At 43.8% G+C, this 23,877-nt stretch overlaps 1 protein-coding gene across 1 annotated transcript in view; it reads left to right on the forward strand.

Moving 5' to 3' along the window:
- Positions 1 to 3,993: 3,993 nt before the first annotated feature.
- LOC308283077 (uncharacterized protein) overlaps positions 3,994 to 23,877 on the forward strand; it is a gene marked incomplete at its 5' end in the record, with an annotated part of 47,417 nt that continues 27,533 nt past the window's right edge. Inside the window, one exon of the mRNA XM_080723467.1 lies at positions 3,994 to 4,356. Within this exon, the coding sequence (XP_080579593.1) occupies positions 3,994 to 4,356 (363 nt within the window). The remainder of the gene's footprint in view (positions 4,357 to 23,877) is intronic.

Genomic DNA, 23,877 nt, shown 5'->3' on the forward strand with positions numbered 1-23,877 from the left:
CAGGGATACTTGGGAGAATGTGGTCTACCCGAAAATAAAGCACAAAGAAGAATCATCACAAGCCTATGATCACAAGCCCCTCCTACAGCATACCCTGCTTTAACATGAAATATAACATAAATTGGACCATATTTTCACACGCATATCATGGTGATTGAAACAAGGCTTTAAACCAGCGACAGGAACCTTAAAGTATTTAAGACAATGTTTATTAAGGTAAGAAAATTGAATTTAAAAGTTTGGGAGAAATGAAAGGAATCCTAGAATATGTTGCTTCTGATACCAGAACAGCGCAATTAGCGGCCAATCATAGGAACTTTAGTTCGGTGTTTGCTTCGTTTTAAATCCGGACAACGGGCCCTGATATAGACACCTTTAGGCTGAGAGGACACTACACAGTGGAGCTTCCCCAGGAAATGGAAATGTTGAATTATCGTACCGGAGGCTCAGAATTATCGTATTTGACATGAAACTATCGTACACAGCCAAAAAAGAGAAATCACTCGCGTAAAAACGTGATTTCATCATAAAATGTGTCTTTAGTGTAAGAAACAACCTTGTTTGAGACTCCTGAGTAACAAAAACGCATCAGATATGCTGTGTGGAGGCAGGCAACTTCTTGGAGCTTACACAAATAAAAGCCTGAAACTGGTCTGGAAAGATGCAACCGCTGTTTTTAATGCCTCCAAGTACAGATCTAGGGTCAGATTGACTGATTTCCTGGCTTATTTTGAGAAGCCAAACCAGATCCCAGATCAGCAGCCAGGGAAAATAGTGAATTCACTCTTTTTGGTGATATGCCGAAATTATCGTACATTTGGGCATTTTTTGAATTATTGATCGTACATCGTACAGAGGGTCAAATTATCGTACAAATACGATAATTATCGTACATCTGGCAACACTGACACTACAGCAAGATAAGAAAGGTGAGTCAATTCTGCCTCCAAAATAAAAGCATAGAAATGATTATACAGTCTATACCAGACCTGGGTATTGTGCGGCCCGGGGGTCGAACCGGCCCTTTGGTTCACTCTGACCGTCCCTTGTAGGGTTAATAGCAAATTAAAAAATAAACACCTTTTCTAATTTTACCTCATGCATGCATGCACTAAAGTTTTTTTTAATTCACGTACATTATGGATGCAATGCGTACATCAGCAGGTGGTCAGACTGGTCACACGTCAAGACGACCTGCCTTACCTTACCCATCAAAAATGGCTAAAGTGGCCAAAAAAAGAAAAGTCGATGCCGAATGCCGGGGTTTCAACAAAGATTGGACTGCTAAGTATACTGAAGTCGGAGGTAAAGCTGTGTGTTTTGTTCGTGGGGAGCGAAGTCCGGCCAAATGCGGCCCTGCCCTGGGGACACATTTTATATGGCCCGCTTGGCTTCATTCCTAAATTGTATTATGAACGGCCCGCCATCAACGTCAAACAAGAATATCTTCCCAGACTCGGAGTATAATTTGTCAAGGTTGTTCCCTGTTGTCTCATTCTGAAGAGGTCGAAGAAAGGCTGTTTTATTGTATTTTTTTTACCTTGCAGGTCTGGTTACATTTGGTAATGTGAAATAAGGCTGAATTATTCGTGTTTTGTTCAGAGCAGACACCTGACAAAAGACCATTTATATTGAATATTGATGAAGATAGTTAAATAAAATCCTTTAAATGCGATACATTTATGTGACTTTGTTATGGTTCGACCGAAAGTACATTATTTGGGGAGATAGTCGGCCCTTGGGTGTTTTAATATTTTCTAATGTGGCCCCCTTTGAAAAAGGTTTGGACACCCCTGATGTACAGTATTAAATGATAGGCCTACTGCATTATTAAGTTCACTTTGTTTCCTTTCTGGGGAAGCTTCAAGACTAGTTGATGATATTCTTTAGTAGTGTGTAAACTGTAAACCATATAGAGGTAAGGTAATAGGTGTAATAATGTGTTTTATACTTTTAATTTGTAGCCTTGGACAAGAAGTGCTGTGTTCCTCAGTGTGCTACTTGATGCTCCACTATAACTTAATTTACTGTCTATAACTATAACAAAATATAGTTTTTAAAATGGTTCCAAGCCAAGTGGATGGCAATGACCACACCAGCTATTAAAAAAAGAAAACTAAAAAGGTGAATGGTAGCTATAGTTATATAGGTTATATTATAGCCTAGTTATCTTTAGTTACCGTGCCCACTGCCCGGTGGGAATTGTGCTTTACACTGTTGCCAAGTCTGCTTATTATAAGCGACTTTGGGCTTGTGTTCCTGTTAAAGTCGTTTGCAAATATTGTTTAGTTGCGGTTTGCTGTTTTGTTTCTACATCTTTGGGCCTACTAAGGGGACAGTCACGCCGCACTTTTTTCTACCTATGAGGGTGGATTCTGCCAATACATTTCAATGGGAATGGAGCGGATTTTTGCAGAAATACACAAATGGCAGGCGTTCTTAAAATTGAAATCCATCTTTCTTTCCAGATAAACTTTATTTTGCTGTGCTAGCCTACTCCTCCCACATAAAATACAGACTGTATCAAGCAAATTAAAATATATCCAGGGTGGTCAAGACATAAAAGCTGCTCATTATTAGATGATAAAATGGCCAAAAAGAGTATTTCCAGTTTTCAGTAGCCTACATTTACTTCTACTCCACTAGCACTACACACTCAGGCAAATATTATAGATAGCCTACCTTTAAAACATTAGTTGCAAGTTACTTTGTAGATTTTGATTAGGCCTACTATTCCAAAAATAGCCTACATCAATCACTTGACTCACTTCAACCCTATTTCGGCCATTTGAAAAATAGCAGATCTACAAGCTATGCAATGCGACAAATTCAGCCTTTTACTTGTAGAGTAGGCTATTTCTACATTGCAGTATTGATAGGCTAGGCTACTTGTATTTAGCCTAAGTAAAACAAGAGTAGCTAATTAAGCCTATACCTTTTCCACCACTGCATAGGCCTGTACATTAGCCTATAGAGTGCAAACGTAAAACCTTGTAGACATAGAGAAGTTAGAGAACATAAGCCCTATGGTTTTCCTTTCTCGCCTGCACTTATTTCCATGCTATTTCCTATTTACCTTTTCCACCACTGCGTGTAGCCGAGTTCAAGTGTAAAAAAAACCTTGTCGGCTTATGTTTCTTTGGGGGGGAGGTGTTCGTGCTCTTGTGCTCTTGTTTCGCAGGAACATGGCAACCTGGGCTCTTTATCCTAAAGATGGGATTTATGGCTCTATGAAGTGAGCCGGACCTCTGGATCCGTTCCTTTCAAAGAGCCGTTCAAAAGACTGGCTTATTCTAGTTACTTTGTAGATTTTGATTATAATTACAAATTCAGACATAATATAGGTAGGCCTACATACCTGCCATTTGAAAATAGCTGATCTACAAGCTCACAATGCGTCACAACGCGACACATTGTGAGCTTTTAGATCTGCTATTTTCAAATGTTTTTTTTTTCTTCAAAATGTTATTCATTGGAAAACCTGTGAAACGGGACATTCTGCATAATGAGTAGACCTACTTTCTATGTCTAATAGACATAAATTGAGTACTCATTATGCATAATCTCCCAATAGACATTGTCTATTGGTACTTTAAGTGCATTTTGATACCAATACTTTTGTACTTTTACTGTTTTACAGTTTACTCAAATGCATTTTAATTCCGAACTTCTACTTGTGGCAGGGTATTTCCACGTTGCAGTATTGATACGTTTACATAAGTAAAGAATGTTTGTACTTTTCCCACAACTGTTCATTTAGAAAGGAACGGCTCCCTATACTGCGAACCGGCTCCCATCGTTCATTTTCAAAGAGCCGTTCAAAAGACTCGACTCGTTCGCGAACGTCCCATCTGCACTTTATCCCAGCGCAGTGTGGATGCCAGCCTCCTCAGTGGTAAGTTCACTGCGGCTGAACAACTCCTCCGGGCAGCAGCAGAGCACACTGCACTAGTCTTACACACTCCCTAAACAACCGACCGACCGACAGCGATCATGGACATGGACAGCGTCATCCACGCCATCGTCTTCACGGTGGTCGCGGGCTACATCGCCTTCGTCTACCTGAAGGCGAAGTACGCCGCCAACCAGGAGGAGGGTGCGGAGGACAAGAACGTGAAGCGCCAGGTGGGCTACGAGGGCATCGTGCCCCCCAGCCGGGGCATGCCCATGGGAGTAGACCACGAGCACCACGACGAGCACCACGAAGAGGAGAAGAAGCACCACCATGAGCCCGAAGTCGTCCCCGTTGTTGCTGCCCCCGTGAAGGTGGAGGAGGTCGCCGTTGTGGAAAAGAAGCACCACCACGAGCATAAGGAACCCGAGGTGGTGGTCCCCGAAACGCACCACCACGCTGAGGTATGGAGATGGATGGATGGATGGATGGGATCACTGTTTTTCCAAGCACTATAGGTCGGGACTTGGGACACACTTTTATGGGTCCTTTATTTTTTTCTCCCCTGCATTTTGTTTTGAATTATTATTAAAAAAAGAAGGAAAAAAATCCGCCCAAAAGCTAAGATTGTCATGAATGTCTAATAGTTTTGAATTAGGCCTAATCACTGGCTAAAACGTGTGCACTGGATTAGATCAGTGGTTCTTAAAACTCTTTCTCATTTCAAAGAATCTCCTTACAACAAGGCAGGGAGGTGGGTTTCTTTTGGTTAGAAATAAGTGTTCAATAGCTCTGTGTTCTGAGCGTTTATTCATCCAGTGGAGTGGATTAAACAGAAAATGCATTTTCAGATCAGGAGATACCAATGTTATCCAATCAGACAGGATACAGATTAAACAGGTGAAATTGGAAGTGATGGCACACATAAATGAGACAGAATCAGAACTGGAACACTATAGGCTATATGTATAAAAAAAAAGGGAAAAAAAAGAAGCTTATAAATGGGTACCCTCTCCTGATTGGCTGAAATGTTGTCACCTATTTTCTGTTAAATAAAGAGCTGGAGAGAAGGGGAGACCTCGGTTACTAAACAAACACTCTATAGCAATTATTAGACCCTACTATCAGAATATAGAGCATTAACATCTAACAAAATAAAATATCACTTACCCTACCTTTTAACTCTGAGCTGGTTCCATTTGTATAAGCTCAAGAGTTACAGACCTGTAGGGGTCCATTTGGAACCCCCTCAAGGACCCCTAAGAGTTCCCCTACCCTGCCCCACTTTGAGAACCACTGTTTTCGAATGGCATTTGTATGTTTTGTTTGCCAGTTTTATTTATTTAATCACGTTTTATGCATTTATTCATTAAACTAATAGTGATGTTTGTTTTATGTAATTGCGGCCCTGTAGTCCTCCAATATAAAAGCGGATTATGCGCAAAGTGATGGTCAATGGCAGACTGCAGTGCCACTTAAACTGTGCACAGCTTCACGTAGTCTGCTATTACTGGCTACTTCTATTCCCCAAAGTCACATTAAAATAATTTAGTCATGTCCAGATGATTTGCTTTCAAAGGCCAGTCCATACTCTCTCCGAAACGGAACTTTTCGTCGGAGAGTTCCCGACTTTCCGGCATGCAGCTCTCCAAACTCCAAAAGTTCCGAGTGACATCATTTTGTAGTTGAACCGGACCTTTCCTGCGAAAAGTTCGGTTTCGGTCCGAAACCCAACTTTTCGTCGGAGAGTTCCCGACTTTCCGGCATGCAGCTCTCCAAACTCCAAAAGTTCAGAGTGACATCATTTTGTAGTTGAACCAGACCTTTCCCACAAAAAGTTCAGTTTCGGAGAGAGTATATGGACATGCCTTTATTGGCAGTTGTAATAGTTCCCAGTGAGTCACACGTGTTGTCGTGTTGGGCCTTGTACTCTGACTGTTAGACCATGGAACTCTTGCGAAGATCTCCAGACTTTTGGTGTGGAAGCTCAAGTTCAAACATGATGGCTAGATCCCACGCACACCGGAGAGGAGACATAGCGCTCCTTGTTCTGTTTACCGGCGTTAGAAAAATCTTCAAGATCTTTTGAAGGATCGCGGACGGATCTTCCTCCCGAGGATCCGTCGCGTTCTAGCGTTTGAATTGAACGATCGACAAACAGAACAAGGAGCACCATTTGCCGAAAACCAAGTTCCCCACATAATGCTAGACAAGACCATACCGTGGGGAAACTGAACTTTAACTTTAACTTGCTGTGTAAGTGCTACATGATAGTGTGTCTGACTATGCATTTCTCAATGTCTGGCACACCTGTCAACCCCGCCGGCAAGACTCGACTCGGTGTCGACTCCGAAAGGTCACTTTAGCATTTTGACCTGATCTTTTCCATGGCACTTTTTTTTTCTTCTTTTTCTTTCTGACCTTTTCCAGCGCTAGCCGGGGGCCCTTTTTTTTTTAAAGGGCCCCGGACTAGAGGGAAGAATGTCTCCCGTAACATGAGGTATGTGCTCGCTACAAAGAAAGGCACAGAACACCTCTATATTTGGTGCCTAACCTATATTTACACGTATGTCTCTTGACATGGGTGTCACATGGCTGTAATGGACCCTGCCGCTTGGGGTCGGGTGGAGGGGGACAAGCTGAAAAGGCCAGTGCCACCCATAGAAGTGGGTGTGACAACTGTGTGTGACAGCGGTTCGGGAGCATGTGAATGCCACTTGCTGAATACAATCTGCGGTGTTATTTCCTGCCCGATACTTCAGGGTGTGAGCCGCCGCCGGTTCCTGTTAAAGGACAACGCCGCAGTAAATAACATCTAGGCTCCTTTTCCTAATTATATTTATCCCAAATGACTGTCCATGGGGTCTATTAGGCAGAAATGTCCCTCTCGTCCAGTTTCCCCAGCAGAACCCAGCAGCCCTCAAGGATAGAGTGGAGCCCATATTAAGCCTATCGCTCTTTTACACTATTTGTTGCGGTCCAAAGTAATTTCTATTTTCATGAATGTGTTACTATTTGTCATTACGAACACATCCATGCCTTGGTTGTCCCACGCAAGCCGCCACAGTCTCATAAATCATGTTTCGGGGTGAACTGCCAATCAAGTTGACTGTAGTGGCCAATCACAGTGTGTCTTTTCCGGGACATGGCAAAACACATAACAGCATACCATCTGTTCTCTCTCTCTAGCAGAGAGTGGCGGCTTGTGTGGGACAATGATGGCATGGATGCTAATAAGAGATTGATTCAAAACAAACTAAAAAAAAAATGACCGTAACAAATAGTATAAAGGCGATGCTATGAATACGGTTCACTTACAGGTCTGACTCTGTAACTCTGAGAGTGTACAACCAGAACCAAATTGTCCCGTAAAATCAACACTTGTGATTTCTGATTTTGGGGTCCCAGAGATTGGAACAATCACATGATCAAATGGGGGTTTGTGGCTTAACACATCCTTGATCTAAAGTTTCACTAGGTCCTTGAAAACGACTCCAGACGGTGGCATGTTTAGTTTATAAATTGACACAAATTGACAGCTGTTTTCATAATGGAAGCAATGTGTATATGATTATGAACTAGTCAGACAGAGACACATAATTGGATGCAATTCTGAACAATAGCCAACTTGGATAATGTATCCATTTGCCCATGTGTTGTTCAGGCAGTGCTCGACTTGTAAAGAGAGGCCAGGGGTGAGGCCAAGGGTGTCACACCAAATTCTGGGCCCTGGGTGCTTTAACCATTGAAAAATAGCAGATATACAAGCTCACAGCGCGGCACCGAGTGCCGCACTGCGAGCTTATAAATCTGCTATTTTTTAAAAATTCTTGGCATTTTTGGAAAAACCTTCTGTATGTTTATATGTCAGTGGTGCTCAAACCTTTTCATGTGAAGGACCCCCCAAAATGATATGTATTTGGCCACGGACTCCCATCTCAAAATATTGAGTTCCAGGGACCCCTCAGAAGCAAAATTTTAGTTACAAATGTACCAAAAAATACATATAGCCAATTCAAAGATTTGCACACATTTTCACGACTTTTCAAAAATAGCAGATCTACAAGCTTGCAGCTCAGCACTCGGTGCCGCGCTGTGAGCTTGTAGGTCTGCTATTTTTCAATAGCTAAAGTTGGGCCCTAGTAACTCAGTCCCACTACCCCCCCCCCCCCCCCCCTTGTGACACCCCTGCAGACGGCCCTCCCCTGCAAGAAAAGACTCGTCCCATCAGATCACACCCCTCCCTGAGCCGTCTCTCTCTCTCTCTCGATCGTCCCCTGTCATTATACAAAGCAGTTTGCGAGCGAACAACAACGGCAGCACTCAAACCGTTTTTATGGTGGGCACTTGAAGGCTCCATCTGTGGCCTAATTTGTTTGACTTGCCCTAATAGGTCCCATGCCATGAACAGCGCTCTTAGCTACAATCTGTACTGTATGTTCCAGAGTGTGTGTGTGTGTGTGTGTGTGTGTGTGTGTGTGTGTGTGTGTGTGTGTGTGTGTGTGTGTGTGTGTGTGTGTGTGTGTGTGTGTGTGTGTGTGTGTGTGTGTGTGTGTGTGTGTGTGTGTGTGTGTGTGTGTGTGTGTGTGTGTTTCACAGTTTGCCGTTGCGCAAAAAGAGTCCACATTAAGGAGCTTGTTTCTCCACCCTGTGCACAGTATAAGTGAAACAGACCGTCTACTGTTCTCCAGGCCTGCCCATGCATTTGTCACAACAGTTGTTTGATTCAGTTGGGCTGCCCGTTGACCCCTGTGGGAAGTCAAACAGATTGTCCAGTCAGTCACCCAGCGAAACGGCACCATCACTTGTCCTAGTGTCGTCATCCTGTTACTTTTTTCCAATCTTAAAGTCTGCGTCGTTGAGACTTTGACAAGATGTGGTGTTGTAGTCTCTTGTAGTTTAAGCTAAGCGTAAGGACATTAAAGGGGAGAACCACCCGTTTTCAACAATGAACTATGTCGTTACAAAGTACACCGTGATGACATCATCACAGTGTACTTTGCAAGCCAAACCCCCAAATCAATCCTCCTGTTCTAGGCAACACAGAAGGGGGGGAGGGGGACTTTTTTCTCTTATTTCCACATAACAACTCAAAGGTATATTAACTCATTAAAAGCCAACCCCGCGATGTCGCGGGAAAAGTAATAGAGTATCTATAGTGCCATCCACGCGATGTCGCGGGAAAAGTAATATATTACTGTAACGGCGAGTAAAAATACCTAGTACAATGGCCGACGCTCCGGAGACGAAATCCGCGCTGATTTGTCATCATCACGGCTCCACGAGCACACAATAGTCATCCCATAACATTGAGGTGGACGGGCCGCCTCATCTTTAATGTCCATTATCTCAAAACTACACTTTAGAAGCGAAGATGGAGGCAGATGCTCGCTTATAAAACACATGTATAAACGCTACGAGCCGATCCAGCATGGCTCCACATAAACAATGATCGGTTCAGTCGAAGGATCCGATGACGTCAGACCGGAAGTACTTCCGGTGGCCTTCAAAATAAGACAAAATAAGAGAACGGCCGTGAATGGGGGGGGGGGGGGTGGGAGGCACTCTGGATATTATAATCCGTTAATGTCTGAGGCTTTTAATGAGTTAAATGACATATAGTTCAATGTTGAAAATGGGTGGTTCTCTCCTTTAAGGAGTAGGCTACAATCACTGATCTACAAGCTTGTGGATTTGCTATTTTCGCCGCAGGAAGCCATTGTGCGATATTACATTGGGCGTAAATGGTTATTTCACTTAGTTTCACTTTTGTGAGCACCCCAGGCCGTTCTTAAGTTGCTTGATTTAGTATTTACACTTTTGACATTCGTTTTATCAGACCCGCCCCCTCCCTAATACGACATTGCAATACCTTTGCTTATATTGTTTTGACCAAAAGCACAGTTTAGGCTGAACTGTCCCTAAAACATGTTGTCTAGAATGCCATTATTCATTGCAACCGAAGGTCGCAGTTTACTATGAGAAACGTCACAGCTTGTCCGTGTCCGTGTAGACGTGTACACATTTTTACAGTCTATGGGTTTGCCGCTCTGACATCATGATCTGATGTCACTGTGATGTCAGGGGAACCACTCTACCAGAATGGGTTTGCTGCTCTGACATCACGCTCTGGCTTCACTGTGATGTCACACTAACAGAATCCCTTTTATGCCCATATATGGAGTTCCCTGATGTCATCAATATCAATGATGCCCTGTTAGAGAGATCCCTGTGATGCCACGGGGAACAAATCCCTTGTATGCCCATATATGGAGATCCCTGATGTGGACATCAGGGATGTGGACATCACTGTGGCGTGACCTGGCTTGTCGCCCTGAGGCGTCTTACTTGTTTTAGTATCACTATCAACAGGGTAAATGTTTGCAGACATTACCACACCTTCAAATGAAATGGGATTAGTCAGCATTGCATAATGATTAGGATTTCTGTTGCTGCTGTGTTGAGAACTGTTACAACAGCACAGGCAGTCAGATTGAACACAGCCAAGATACATCTGCAGGCAGCCAGCACAGGAATGTTTGGGCTGATTCCATGTGTTGCTATGAGAGTTCCTTCACCTCTCTCACTCTCTTGCTCTCTCTCTGTCTCTGTTTCTGTTTCTCTGTCTCTCTCTCGGTCTTCCTCTCTCTCTCTCTCTCTCTCTCTCTCTCTCTCTCTCTCCCTCCCTCCCGATTCAAAATTTCAATTCAAAGGGCTTTATTGGCATGAGAAAACATATGTTTACTTTGCCAAAGCAGAATTGTGTACACAATACAATACAATACAATCGGAACAAAATATGTACAGGTGAAAAGAGCGTAACAGTTGTCATGCATCAAGGTTACGCGCAGGCAGAGCAGGGATATATACCATAGTCTTTAAGGTGGTTGTGTTCCATTTGATATCCTTCTTCTATCACAGCTCACAAATCTTGCTGCTGTGTTTGCACATTGTTTTACTTCACCCACCCACCTCTCTCCCTCCCTCTCTCTCTCTGTCTTTATCTAACACACACCGTTGTCTTTCTTTCACAGTCCCTCTCTCCCTCTCTCTCTCTATCTGTCTTTACTCTCTCTCTCTCCCTCCCACCTTCTCCGCGCCTTCGCTCTCTTCATCCTCCTCCACTTTGACTTGCGCTCGAGAGCGTGCGTGCGTTTGCGTGCGTGCGCTGGGAGTCTTAAGTGAGACACAAAGTGTTCCGCTCCTCCTCGGCCCCCGGTGCTCATCTTGCCCGGGAACAAAATGTCAGTCTCCTTCACCCCTCCGGGTTGTACCACGGGTGGCTCCTTTTAGGAGAGTTGCGTGTATGTAACTCCCAACTCTGCACAGAGAGATTACCACTCCCCGTCTACTAGTTACATAAGCTGACCAGCTGCCTCATGCTGGTACTGTGCTATACCAGCCACCAACCACACACTGTAATAAACACACTGTGACTTTACTGAACACCTGTGAGTGTCCACTCAAGTCCACGTGCTGCAAGGAACCCATGGGCTGGTCCTGAATCCCACCCAGAGCTACGCCTGGGACAATTATTACATAATCTCCTATATTAATTGAGATAATGTCAGTTATTTTGTCATAATCGTCATCCTCGTTTCCATGGCTCGTCGTTGCTCTACTTAGCCTGGGACCAGTAGAATTTCTGGTTTCTGATCCGGTCAGGAGCGGAAACAACAACCTACGAAAAGTTATTTTGGTGTATCCATTTTTTAGTCCAACTTGTAGCGGCTGGCAAGACTACACTTCTCTGGCATTTAACACATCAGGTGCCCCTGTATTGAGCCCCATTATCCCCTCTCGCTGCCCAGGCCCACCACCATTGTATTGAATCCGGCCCTGCTGCGTCAATGCATGCGTCATGACGTCACTTGGTCACATGAGTGCAGACAGGATGTTGTTGTGTAACTTTCTGTATGGACCAGTGTTGATCATAACTGTTCATTGCCGATCAAAATTTGGACATTTTGCCGCACCCCGCCACAGTTTTAGCCATAAAACAAACATCAGAGATAAAGGGCGTTAACGATGGGGAAATGCATTGGAGTATATGGAGAAAAACGGCCGCGCGATGCTCTCAGCGTCGACTCGAAGCGACTAGCGGCTAATGGGCTACATCCCGGCGGGGCCCTGACGGTGAGATTTAAAGTTAATACTGTAAATACAGTAAACACGTCAAAACGTCGTGGGCCTCCAGCGACATCAAAGAGTTTGACGCGTGGGCACCTCGTGGGCATCCCATGAGTTAAATAGGGGTTGGGGAAACAAACAGGGATGACCAGAACAAACTAAACAAAGCGACGTCGCTTCTTCTGCCTGTTTCCAGTTTAGGCCACGCCTAGACCGGATCACACAACCAATGCCAGGCTTTCCTCTGAGGTGGAAAGTGGTGACGCGAGGTTAATTACTTGCGCCAGCAGAGCGCGCAAGTACTGCGTTCGGCTGCGTATGTAGGTATAGCCCCTTTTCGACTGCAGCTTTAGCACCACACTACACCACACTACACCACACCACACCGCACCATATAAAATATCTACATTTTCCGTTACACAAAAGTACCCCTATCGGTAAGAAACAAATTGACCCTTTTTAACTGTGATTATAATATAATATAAATTTGTATTACAACTACGATTATAATACACTATAAAGTATGCATGTATTACTATTATATAATACACTATAATAGATTATAATAGTGGTTATAACACAATACAATCTATTATCATGTATTGTCACAACTATATCCTGGTGGTCTAAATGAAAGGTCAGTGAGTGATTAGTCATTATGAAGTGTTTGGCCCTGTTTGGGCTAGCTCAGACCTACTCTAGATTGGATACTTTTTAGTACCACGTTTAGAACCCCTTTCACACCACTCTACCCAGGTTCTTGTAGTGGAAAACCTGGCACAAGTGGGCGGTGTGGTGTGGTGTTGGGCCATGTCAGTGGAAAAGGGGCTATATGTAGGTATGTAGGTGTCTGTGTGTGTGCCATACATGGCCTACTTGTGCTTTTTGTGTGATGCGGTAGTATGATCAAGTAGGGGCGTTATTATACGCGAAAAAGTCACGAAAAGTTTAAATACGGAGATGAGAGGCTTCTGCCCGACAGTGACAATATCATAATCTTTTTATATTTAAATGATTTGAACTAGTGAAAACAGCCGATCTACAAGCACAGCCGATCTACAGTGCTTGTAGATCTGCTGTTTTCACTACTTTTGTGCGACCACCTTGTGTGATGAAGCGGTGCTTTACTTTGCGAAAAAAACGTACACATTTGAAACTTGGAGACGGTGACGATTAAGTTACCAGTACTTAGATTTATAGCTGTTGCACCCCCTCCTGCCCCCCCTCCACCCCATAAACATGTCCATGTACCCGCCGCAGAGAGCCTAAAGTGGCTCAGTGACCTTTGGACACATGTGTGCTTAGCATGTTGTTGGTGTGTCCTTCCTCTCAGCTTACATGTCATATACACAACCCCCCCATTTGCATTTCTTTCGCCATAGTGAAAACTGCATTCATGGTCTGGAGAGGGCACTTTTTACAGACGGGTAAAAGGGCAGGGGCTCAAGCCCCCTTTCATGTCTATGTGTGCATGTGCCTGAGGAACAGTATGTTCAGAATGATGAATTCCATCATTATTCCACACACTGTGTGTGCACTAGTTCACAGCGGGCCATTTTGGAACAGACAAACTATAAAATAGGGCTTCATTTGTTTTGTGATAATAATGTTTTGTGGAGTAAAACACGGTTCCCTCTTGAGTAGGGATGTCCCTGACCAAGTACTTGCCGATACCGAATACCGATACTGTAAGTTACGTTTCTGTACAAGTGCTTAAATAGTGTGTGGCGCTCCGAAATAAAATGCTTTAAATAATTATGTTGTCATGCCTAGAGTGAGAGAAGGTGAAAACACTGTTGATTAGTTGAACTAACACACACAAAACTGTGTCTTAGGACTTTTGATATATTGTTACCAACATATTTATGAAAAAGAAATTGTATCTGGCGCTGCCCTATACTCTTGAGATGGAGTATGAAGCATTGAAACAATGTACTAAAGTAGTGTCAGACCGATATATCGGTAACCCATATATCGGGCACTGATATGCCCTTATTTGGTCATATCGGATCATATCGGTATCTGTGAAATGTCTCCCCGATAGGGAAAAAAAAAAGAAAATATATATATATATATATATATATATATATATATATATATATATATATACATATATATATATATATATACAGTGATGTTAATAGGTTTTTAATGTAATGAGTCCCCAGGACCCACAAAGGGTCTTTCGGATGAGTCCCAGGGATATTTTATGGGTCCCACAAAAATTCAACGCGTCATGTCATTTTTGACAAAGTGCAGCATTTAACTTGAATTGGTTATTATATGGTTATGTTCATGTTACGTAGAAATGTGTCTGAAAGAAATGAACCACAATTCCAAATCTTACAATTTTAATACTTCCAAATAGTCATGTGACGGTTTGATTTTTTTTATACCGAACCGGTAATATCGGATGTTGACCACTTGGGGGCGCAGATAGAAGCTTTTACCGAGTCTTCATAATCAACAGCCACCTGTTATTTTATATACATCGATAATATATGGATCTTCTCAGTGAGATGATGTCTCCTGTTTGTACTGTTACTGCTTCTATGGAATGGCGTGCTTGTGTTTGCTCTGCTGTACAGAGAACCAGTGGACTGGGTCAAAAACAGTGTATTGGGTTGCTTGTAGATCGGCTACTTTTGTTTTGAACGGTTGATCCTAGAGGGACGTGCCACCCCTCTATGGATGCGGGAGGGCAAGGCACAGGCGGCCGCGGTGGTACGCTGCCCCGGCGGACCACCAAATGGACGGCGCTGCCACGAAAACGCTATAATCAATCAAACAGTTAGACAGCCTAGGCTACATACATAGACTGTCTCAGATAGCATACATGCTAGGCTAGCTTGCTTCCTCCGTGTTGTAGTTGAGCCAATAAAGGTTATTTGACCATGTTCACCACAACGTTAATCGTCGCTATTGTTGTAAAGACGCAATGAAGACCTGTGTGGCTTCTAACACGTTGTCCAATGTCCACCACATCTATAAACAATAGCGCGTGTACTGTATATCCAGTTGTTATTGAATGAAGGGGAAAGGAGGCGGGTCGCTGTCTGAGCAGTGAGCTGCAGTGTAGAGACGTGACGTCACGTTTCTGCGCCGTGCTACACGTTCTGTGGGGGAACCCTTTTCGGTGTATCACCTAACACGCTGTGCCACTATGGTCAGAGAGCGGCCCGGTGCTACGCTAAAACTCATGCACCCATTGAATTCTGTGACCAAGCGCAGTCGCACAAAATGGCGTTGTGGATTCAAAACACACACAGTCTTAGTTCTATCGTCTGTTTTAAGACTTTCTACGCGGATTTCATTTGTGTTAACGTAGGGTCAAGTAGCATGCCTTCACCCATGAACAATGGTGGCGTCTGTGGACTTTTTAAAATATTATTTTTTTCGCGACGTGGTAAATTATTTTAACGTGGACACCAATGGTCCATGGAGGCGATGCGTCCGTGGGACCCCAGAACAATGACGTGAATGCGTCTCTAGGCAACGTGAATGCGTCAGAGACGCGGGACGCGCACGTATTGACGTCACTGTATATATATATATATTCAAATATCAACATGTGTGATGAAGGCTTGTAACAAGCCTGGCTTGTCCTCAAAGTTTGAGAACTACTGATTTAGACCAAAATGCAGGTTTAAATTGAATTCTTCTTCTTCTGCAATGAATCTCTGTATTAACGATTAAACAGGATTTTTTACAAGGCTCCCTCAATTGTATCACAAAATATTTGATATCTCTGAAAAGGCATATCGTGCAGACATTTTATCATCTCAACGATAATTATCACCATATCGCCCACCCCTACTAACAAGTAAAAAAAAAAGTTGTCTTTAATAAAGACAATGGTTTAAGAAAGCACCTATCTGTAGTACTACTGTCACTGTACCTTTGCATAATCATAAGCACAATCCACACAGAAAAGGGCCTGTTTTCATTATGCATACTGTACATATATCGTTAGCATATCGGTTATGGGTGACTGTCCCCTCTCTCAAATCGGTTATCGTATCAGTCACCAAAAATGACTATCGGTCGGACACTATACTAACTATATTTTAGTGATTATGTTGCGAGGAAAACGTTGAGATAATAGCCATTTTGGTTAGGACTGACTGAAAATAACTTTGCACTTCAAGTTTAAAATCATACCAAATAAATTCCAAATATCATCAAATTATCACGCGGCACCCCTGGACTGCCGTCACGGCACCCCAGGGTGCCCCGTCACCCACTTTGAAAACCCCTGCTGTACACATCCTAACCCATAACCGAAAGAGCAAATTGTGAATCACAAAGCCTAGTTTAGGGGGCTCTCGTGTGCGTGTGTGTGTGCGTGTATCAGACATTCCGCTCCCATGTGAGTCCTATGAGGTTGGTCTAACAGTAGCATGTAATGGAATCTGCTGAGCGGATTACCGATTGGTCAAACCTCTGCATCCTGACCCATACTCCATCAACTGGGTATTTCCCTCCGACCTGTTCCTTGTTCCCATCATGCACCTTTCAGTGACCACGCACGCACGCACGCACGTAGGGCTGTCACGATTATGACATTTCACATGGCATTTAATTGTCACTCAAATAATTGCGATTAACAATTTAATTGTGTTTTGGTCGTTGACAATTACATTCCTGTTTGGCTTTTAGGCTTTGAAGTTGATCAAAAGTAGAAGAATACGCACATCTCTTAAGAGGTGCTGGGTGAGAAATAGCACAATTGAAAAGGAAACCCGCACACTCTGCTTCAAATGACTGGAATATTTATTGACGACGTTTCGAGCTACAAGCTCTTCATCTGGTCAAAACCCGCTTGTAAAAAAATACAAAAATAAAAGAGAGATCTCAGGTCAATTTATCTGCTCTAAACATAAGAATAATTTTGATTAATTAATTACAAAGCCTCTTATTATTTAGATTCTTTTTTTTATCGAATCCCAGACCTAATTTTAACAACACAAATCCGGAACAGTCCAGGGGTCACAGGGGTCCGTGGACAAATACATATTCATTTGGAGGTGGTCAAGCGACTTTACAGAAAAAAAAGAGACCAAAATCGCTTATAACATGCGGACATGGCAACCCTGCGTCTGAGCCGCTCAGGCGCTGCCTCCCTCCAGGCTAAAATAGTTCAGGGACAGGGTTAGGGTTAGGGTTAGGGTTAGGGTTAGGGTTAGGGTTAGGGTTCAGGCCTAGAATTATTGCATGCTTTAACCAGTGAAAAATAGCAGATATACAAGCTCACAGCGCGGCACCGAGTGCCGCGCTGCAAGCTTGTAGATCTGCTATTTTTGAAAAAGTTGTGAAAATGTGTGCAAATCTTTGAATATATGTATTTTCAAAGCGAACGTTTGTAACTCAAATTTTACTTCTGGGTGGTCCCTGGAACTAAATATTTTGAAATGGGGGTCCGTGGCCAAATAAATATCATTTATTTGGAGGTCCTTCACATGAAAAGGTTTGAGCACCACTGACATAGTAGTCTCTCAAGAACAGACCAACTGAGCTCCAGTTAAGTGGAAAGGACCTTTTCTTTGACGATGGCTGGCCAGATTGCTGACATAGAAACATAGGTTTTTTTCCAAAAATCTTAGAAGGATTCAAAAGACACTTATAGAATCGGGTCAAAATTGAAATTTTCACGATTTTTCAAAAATAGCAGATCTACAAGCTCGCAGCGCGGCACTCGGTGCCGCGCTGTGAGCTTGTATATCTGCTATTTTTCAATAGTTAAAGCATAAAATAATGACACACAAAATGTGTACCCGTTCTGAATGGGTTAAGTTAACGCCGTTTGACTTATTTTCCTGCGGGGATGTCACGGAAGCCATGATGGTGTCAGGGGAGAAAGGCTGAGGGGAGTTAGTCATTCTAACGGGATGCAAGTGAACACTGCGTCTATTGATTGTTGGGACACAGAGCACTGTGTGTGTTTGGTTTTGTCACTTTTTTTGTGTATTTGTGTTTGAAAGTCTTGCTTCAGTACAGCAGCGCTCGCACCCTGTTGCTGGGGATGTCGTTTTACATGACGATTTTTGAGTACCTGAGACGAATAACAGTTAAAGGTGATACACCATGAAATTTCACTTTTCCTATTTTAAAACCTTTTTTTGGGGTCCCACTAGCACCTTCTATCCTCACAAAGTCCCATTTCTGACCGTTGTGTCTTTCTCTGGTTTTGAGAAGGCGAAGGTTAAAAGTATCCCACGGGTTCTCAAAACAGGCTATCCAGATTTGCTGCCGACTGTGACGTCATCATCGGCCGTTTTTGAAGAAAAAACATTTTTTTTTTCAAAAAAATCTTTTTTTCAAAAAAAAATTTTTTTTTCAAAAAGATTTTTTTTTGAGGGGGGGGGGGGGGGGGGGGGGCATGGCGCAGTTCAGGTCAAAGGTGGTACTGCAGCTGAAAATGCTCTGAGAGCCATTCAAAAATGAGAGAGGCTCTATTCAGGAGTGGTAATTTAGCCTCAAACCTTTTGAAAAACGTTTTTGGGACATAAACAACATGACATAAATACTTTTTAAATGCATGGTGTATCACCTTTAAGAGTTAAGCAAAAAAATGTAATTGAACAAAATGAGGGGGGAGTGCATTAGCAATTTAACAGATTAAAAACTACTAGTTTGTGGTTTACAGTCTGAAAAAAAAGAAAAATCATCTATAGGCCTATTCAATAAAAAAAAAGTGACTTAGACTGTTTTTCATCTCAGGTACTCAATTGTCACTCAGATAATTGCGATTAATGATTCAATTGTGTTTTTGTCGTTGACAGTTGCATTTCGGTTTGGCTTTTAGGCTTGCGCCTGGCAAATATGACACATAACCTAAAACATACAAAGCAATGACAACAAGAACATCGATAGTGGAAATAGACGATCTACAAGTTCACAACACGTCACATTGCGACACGTTGTGAGCTTATAGATCTGCTATTTCCACTATTTTGGAAAATGTTTGAAAATATATGACACACACACACACACACACACACACACACACACACACACACACACACACACACACACACACACACACACACACACACACACACACACACACACATTCCCCAAGACCAGACTCACTCTGTCATGAATTCCCCCTGGATGCATTATGTAGTGGAATGGAGGTCTGTGGCGGTCTCATTCAACATCCAGAGAGACACAGCGGGGGGTGGCGGCCAGGAAACTGCGTGTGTGTTTGTGTGCGTGTGTGCGTGTGTGTGTGTGTGTGTGTGTGTGTGTGTGTGTGTGTGTGTGTGTGTGTGTGTGTGTGTGTGTGTGTGTGTGTGTGTGTGTGTGTGTGTGTGTGTGTGTGTGTGTGTGTGTGCGTGCGTGCGTGCGTGCGTGCGCGTGCGTGCGCGTGCGTGCGCGTGCGTGTTTACCCACAGACAGCAGGGCAGGGTGGGAGGTCACCCACACATAACAACAAGCCTTGTTCTCTCTCTCTCTCTCTCTCTCTCTCTCTCTCTCTCTCTCTCTCTCTCTCTCTCTCTCTCTCTCTCTCTCTCTCTCAGTCACTACAACTGTGAGCATGGGCAGACCGGCTATTTTGGCTATTCATCATTACAACGTTAAGTGTACAGTGCTCATGTAAGACGATCCAGCAGATGCAATCTTACAGTGTTATCTCAGAGCGGTCCTCTTTCTATTTGTAGGAAACATCGTGGCTCACAGTTATGCAAAGCTTTCTAATAAAACCTGAACTTGAATCTATGAAATGATGCTGGCAGCGCTCTCGCTACCTAAAAAAGAAAAGGCCTGTCTGCTGCATCAGCTCATTGCCTCGGTTGGTTCCTCGTCAAGACTAACAGAGTGTTAATCTCTGTGGAGCCAGCTTGGCTCACACATGGCACCATTGTCCTCACTGAAAGTAGACAAAACATACTGTATTTGCGTTGTTATGGCCATGATGTGCCGCATAGACACGACCGCGGTTTTCCCAATGACCCTGAGCGCAACGGTGGGGGCGAGGGGGGCTGCATGGGTTTTGGCGACGGAGGCAAGCCGTCTCAGGCGACCATGATCAACGCGAGACGCCGGTGAGCGAGCGAGTCGCTGTGTCGAGCGTTGCGACGGTCGCATTAGCCGACTCAGCGCCGTTACCGAGTTTTGTGCACATATGGACAGAATAGTAAATCTTTGTCCCCCCTTTCGGCACCTCTGCGCGGTCCAAGTGAACACAGGGAATCGCTCCCTACCTCCTTGCCCACCACTGGCCCCCACCGTTGCGCTCAGGGTCATTGGGAAAACTGCGGTCGCCGCATAGACATGCCACAGGGTCCGCATGCGGCCCACAGGTTGAATTGTGCTGCTCTATAATGTGGCCTGGGAAAGAGAAGTGTTGCCACGGAGGTCTCCATGACTGGCAGACATCCCGAATGCCAACAGTGTCCTACCACACACAGGGCTAAATTAATTCATTAATTCGGCCTCAGGCAGTTAATCACTCAAGTTTCTTACACTGCAAGCTCCTGCCTTGACACAGAATACTTTTAAGTCTTTCTGTTTCTTTATTTATGGTATTTTGGGTGCTGCTTGAGGATTGAATCGTATTTTTTAGCGGTGGTCACACTGTCTCCTATGCGTGACTGGGTGTGTATGTTTGTACGTTTGTAACTTTGTAGCATGAGCTGCAATACCACTGGGCGATCAAGTGGCGCTGTCGAGAGACACACACACAGGTGACCCCCCCGCCTTGCGTTCACACGCACACGCTCCTCTCACACACACTGCTCACATCCACCGCTCACTTCAAACTTGGTTTGATTTGTTTTTTTTAACAAAAATCCCATGCAGTCCTCAAGCCTCGCAGCCACTCTTAGTCTGAAGGAGAACCTCTTGTCCAAGAGGAGAACATGCATGGGGGGGATGATGTCATGGAGGTATTACTCATCTCAGAAGCATTAGGCTACTCATCGCCCAAAGAATGATTTGACCAAATTAGGTGTGAATCATAGAACGTGGCTAAACGTGACGGATGGGTTGTGGTGTTTAGTCTGCATACATTTCGCTAGCATCATCTCACTAAATCGGTGCCTCTCAAAACCCTTAGGGGTCCTTGAAAGGGGGCAAGATTGCTGAACCAAATGGACAGTTATAGGTCTGTAACAGTGTGCAAATGGAACCAAAAGGACCCTTTTACGGGTATCCATACCTGATGCCTTGCCAAATGGGGGGGTCCTTGAGAATGCACACCCATGCGCTAAATCAGTGGCTCTCACTTTCTCACGTTCTCAATTTTTTAATGCCAATACCTTTCTGCTATTACCCAAGTAAAAGGTCTAATGCAGGACTCTCTACTTGTAACATAGTGTTTCTACATTGCGGTATTGCTTAAAGCCCGCTGACTCGGCTCCACGAGCTCGAGTGCCGCGCTGTGAGTTTGTATATCTGCTGTTTTTCAATAGCTAAAGCATAAAGTAATGGTTAAAGTGAGTGTATTAAAGCCATTCCAGTTGGCCTGTTCTCTGGTGGTGCTAGTTCTCCTCCTGTATTTTGGTGTTTTCCGTGGCATTCAGAGGGAGAGGGTTGGATGGCATTCCAGCGTGGGCGCGAGGGAGGGTTCTGGGCTGGGATTAGATGCCCGTCTGCCCACCAGAGCACAGGCCAACTGGAATGGCTTTAGTACACTCACTTTAACCATTACTCTATGCTTTAGCTATTGAAAAACAGCAGATATACAAGCTCGCAGCGCGGCACCAAGTGCCGCGCTGCGAGCTTGTAGATCTTACATTTTTGAAAAAAAGAGAATATCTTTGACACAATTCTATAAGTTTAAGGTTTTTTGAAAAAACGCATGTTTCTATCCACAGTGGTGCTCAAACTCTTTCATGTCAAGGACCCCCTAGAATTATATTTGACCGCCGCAGACCCCCGTCTCAAAATATTATCTATCAAGGACCCCCCGGAAGCCAATATTTGAGTTACAAATGTTCGCTTTTAAAAAGATATATTCAAAGATTTGCAAAGAATTCTCGGGCCGTGCTGTGAGCTTGTATGCCTGTTATCTTGTAAAAGTTAAAGCATAATATAATGGTTAAAGTGACAATGTGTTCCTGAAAGGGTTAATACACTTTTCCTGGTGTTGCCGTCGGCCAGAAATCACATATCTCCATATTCTAATGTTCACGTTTGAATCCGGAAAAACATATGAGGTTTCCACCTGACAGAGACTATATGCTCTGTATATAAAAGAATGGCTGACCTCAAAATACAATTGGGTTTTGCAGAACTCCCTGGAATGCCCCCACCACTCCTTTTTTCCTGTAAATATACCTTTTGCTGCAACTGGAGCTTTTGCTGCCATGTATTGTATGGCTTACTGATTAATTGAGTGCATTGGGCCACAATGGAAACAAGCCCCTTGGGGTTTTCTGTGTTTTTAGAGTGACTTTTGACTTTACCTTTGACCACAAAAAGCGTAAAATAATGATAAAATAATCATTTTGGCCATTGTCAGACCGACACTTTGTTTACATTGTTTTGTACGTTTGGTACTCTCTCAGAGGCCAATGCAAACTCCACTTTTAGAGCCGAATTTATTTTGGTTCGGTTCAGAGAGTCAAAAAATCTCGGTGGTACCGAACAGCCAAATTAATGGCGGTACCGAACGGTAGCCGAACCGAAATAAATAAAAGTGGAGTATGAATCAGCCCTTACAGACCCGTAAAAAGTCAGTTTGGACCCCTGGGGGTCCCCGGACCTGATGCTGAGGACCACTGGTTTAATGTTCCACCACCTCATGCATGATGTGACCAGTTGTCATTGTTGGCCTGAAGCAGGGACAGGTATTGACAGGGGGATACATTTACTGCTAGCTGTCTATAACAGCCTGCACCGCTGCGTGTCTCTTGTCTTTGTATGTGGAGCTAATCTCTCAAAACGCTCAGAGTTACTTACTATAGGGTGGCTGCCAAATTTTTGTGTGATAGGAACTCTACATTACATTAACCACTTGAACCCTAGCATCCCTTTTTAGAGGAAAAAAGAGCGGACCAAGTACAGAGCCAGAGGTCAAGTTAAAGTATTGAAAATTACACATTAAAGGGACACTCCCCAAAAGATTACCTTTTTCTATTGATTACCCACCCCATGCAGACTTGGATATGCGAGCTTGTATATCTGATATTTTTGGTTTTTTTGTCGCATTCCTAAGCCAATGATTTGAGGAGACTGTTTGGGCTGTATTTTGATTGTCTTATGTACCAGCTCTTATGCCTTAACTTAAAGGCCTGTCCATACGGTCTCTGACCACCGAACATTTCGTCAGAGAGTTCCGACTTCCCGACGCGCAGTTTTCCGAACTCTAATTCGGGCTAATGCTTTTCAGAAGATGCAAGTGACGTAATTTTGTAGTTGAACCGGACCTTTCAGACGAAAAGGTTGGTTCTCAGAGACAGCATGGACAGGCCTTTAAGTTAAGGCATAAGAGCTGGTACTTATAAAACAATCAAAATAGAGCCCTTTGTGTCTCCGTCTTATATTTACAATTGGCTTAAAGTCGCATCCCACTTCCAAGCCCATGGCACGCCCACTCTGCATCCACTCCAACTCTACTTCAACTCAACGGTAGGGAGAAGGACGTAGGGAATAATACCGCCCACCTCTATGCCGTCCGCTCATTCGCTAAGCACGAGAGAGAGGAGGCAACAGGGGAGGGGGGGCGGGCAAGCGAGAGAGAGAGAGAGAGAGTGAAATTTGACACCACTGTGTTTGCATGTGCGTGCTGCTGCTGCTGCCTCCACAGTGAGTGCAGAGAAATAGCAGAGGCATAACAGTCACTTCTCTCCAGTGCGTCCGGCGGTCAAATATGTCCGACCGGAAACGTGCGCTGCGGCACAATAGTT

Source organism: Nannobrachium achirus (genome assembly GCF_963921795.1).
Source record: "Nannobrachium achirus genome assembly, chromosome: 4".
NCBI lineage: Eukaryota > Metazoa > Chordata > Actinopteri > Myctophiformes > Myctophidae > Nannobrachium > Nannobrachium achirus.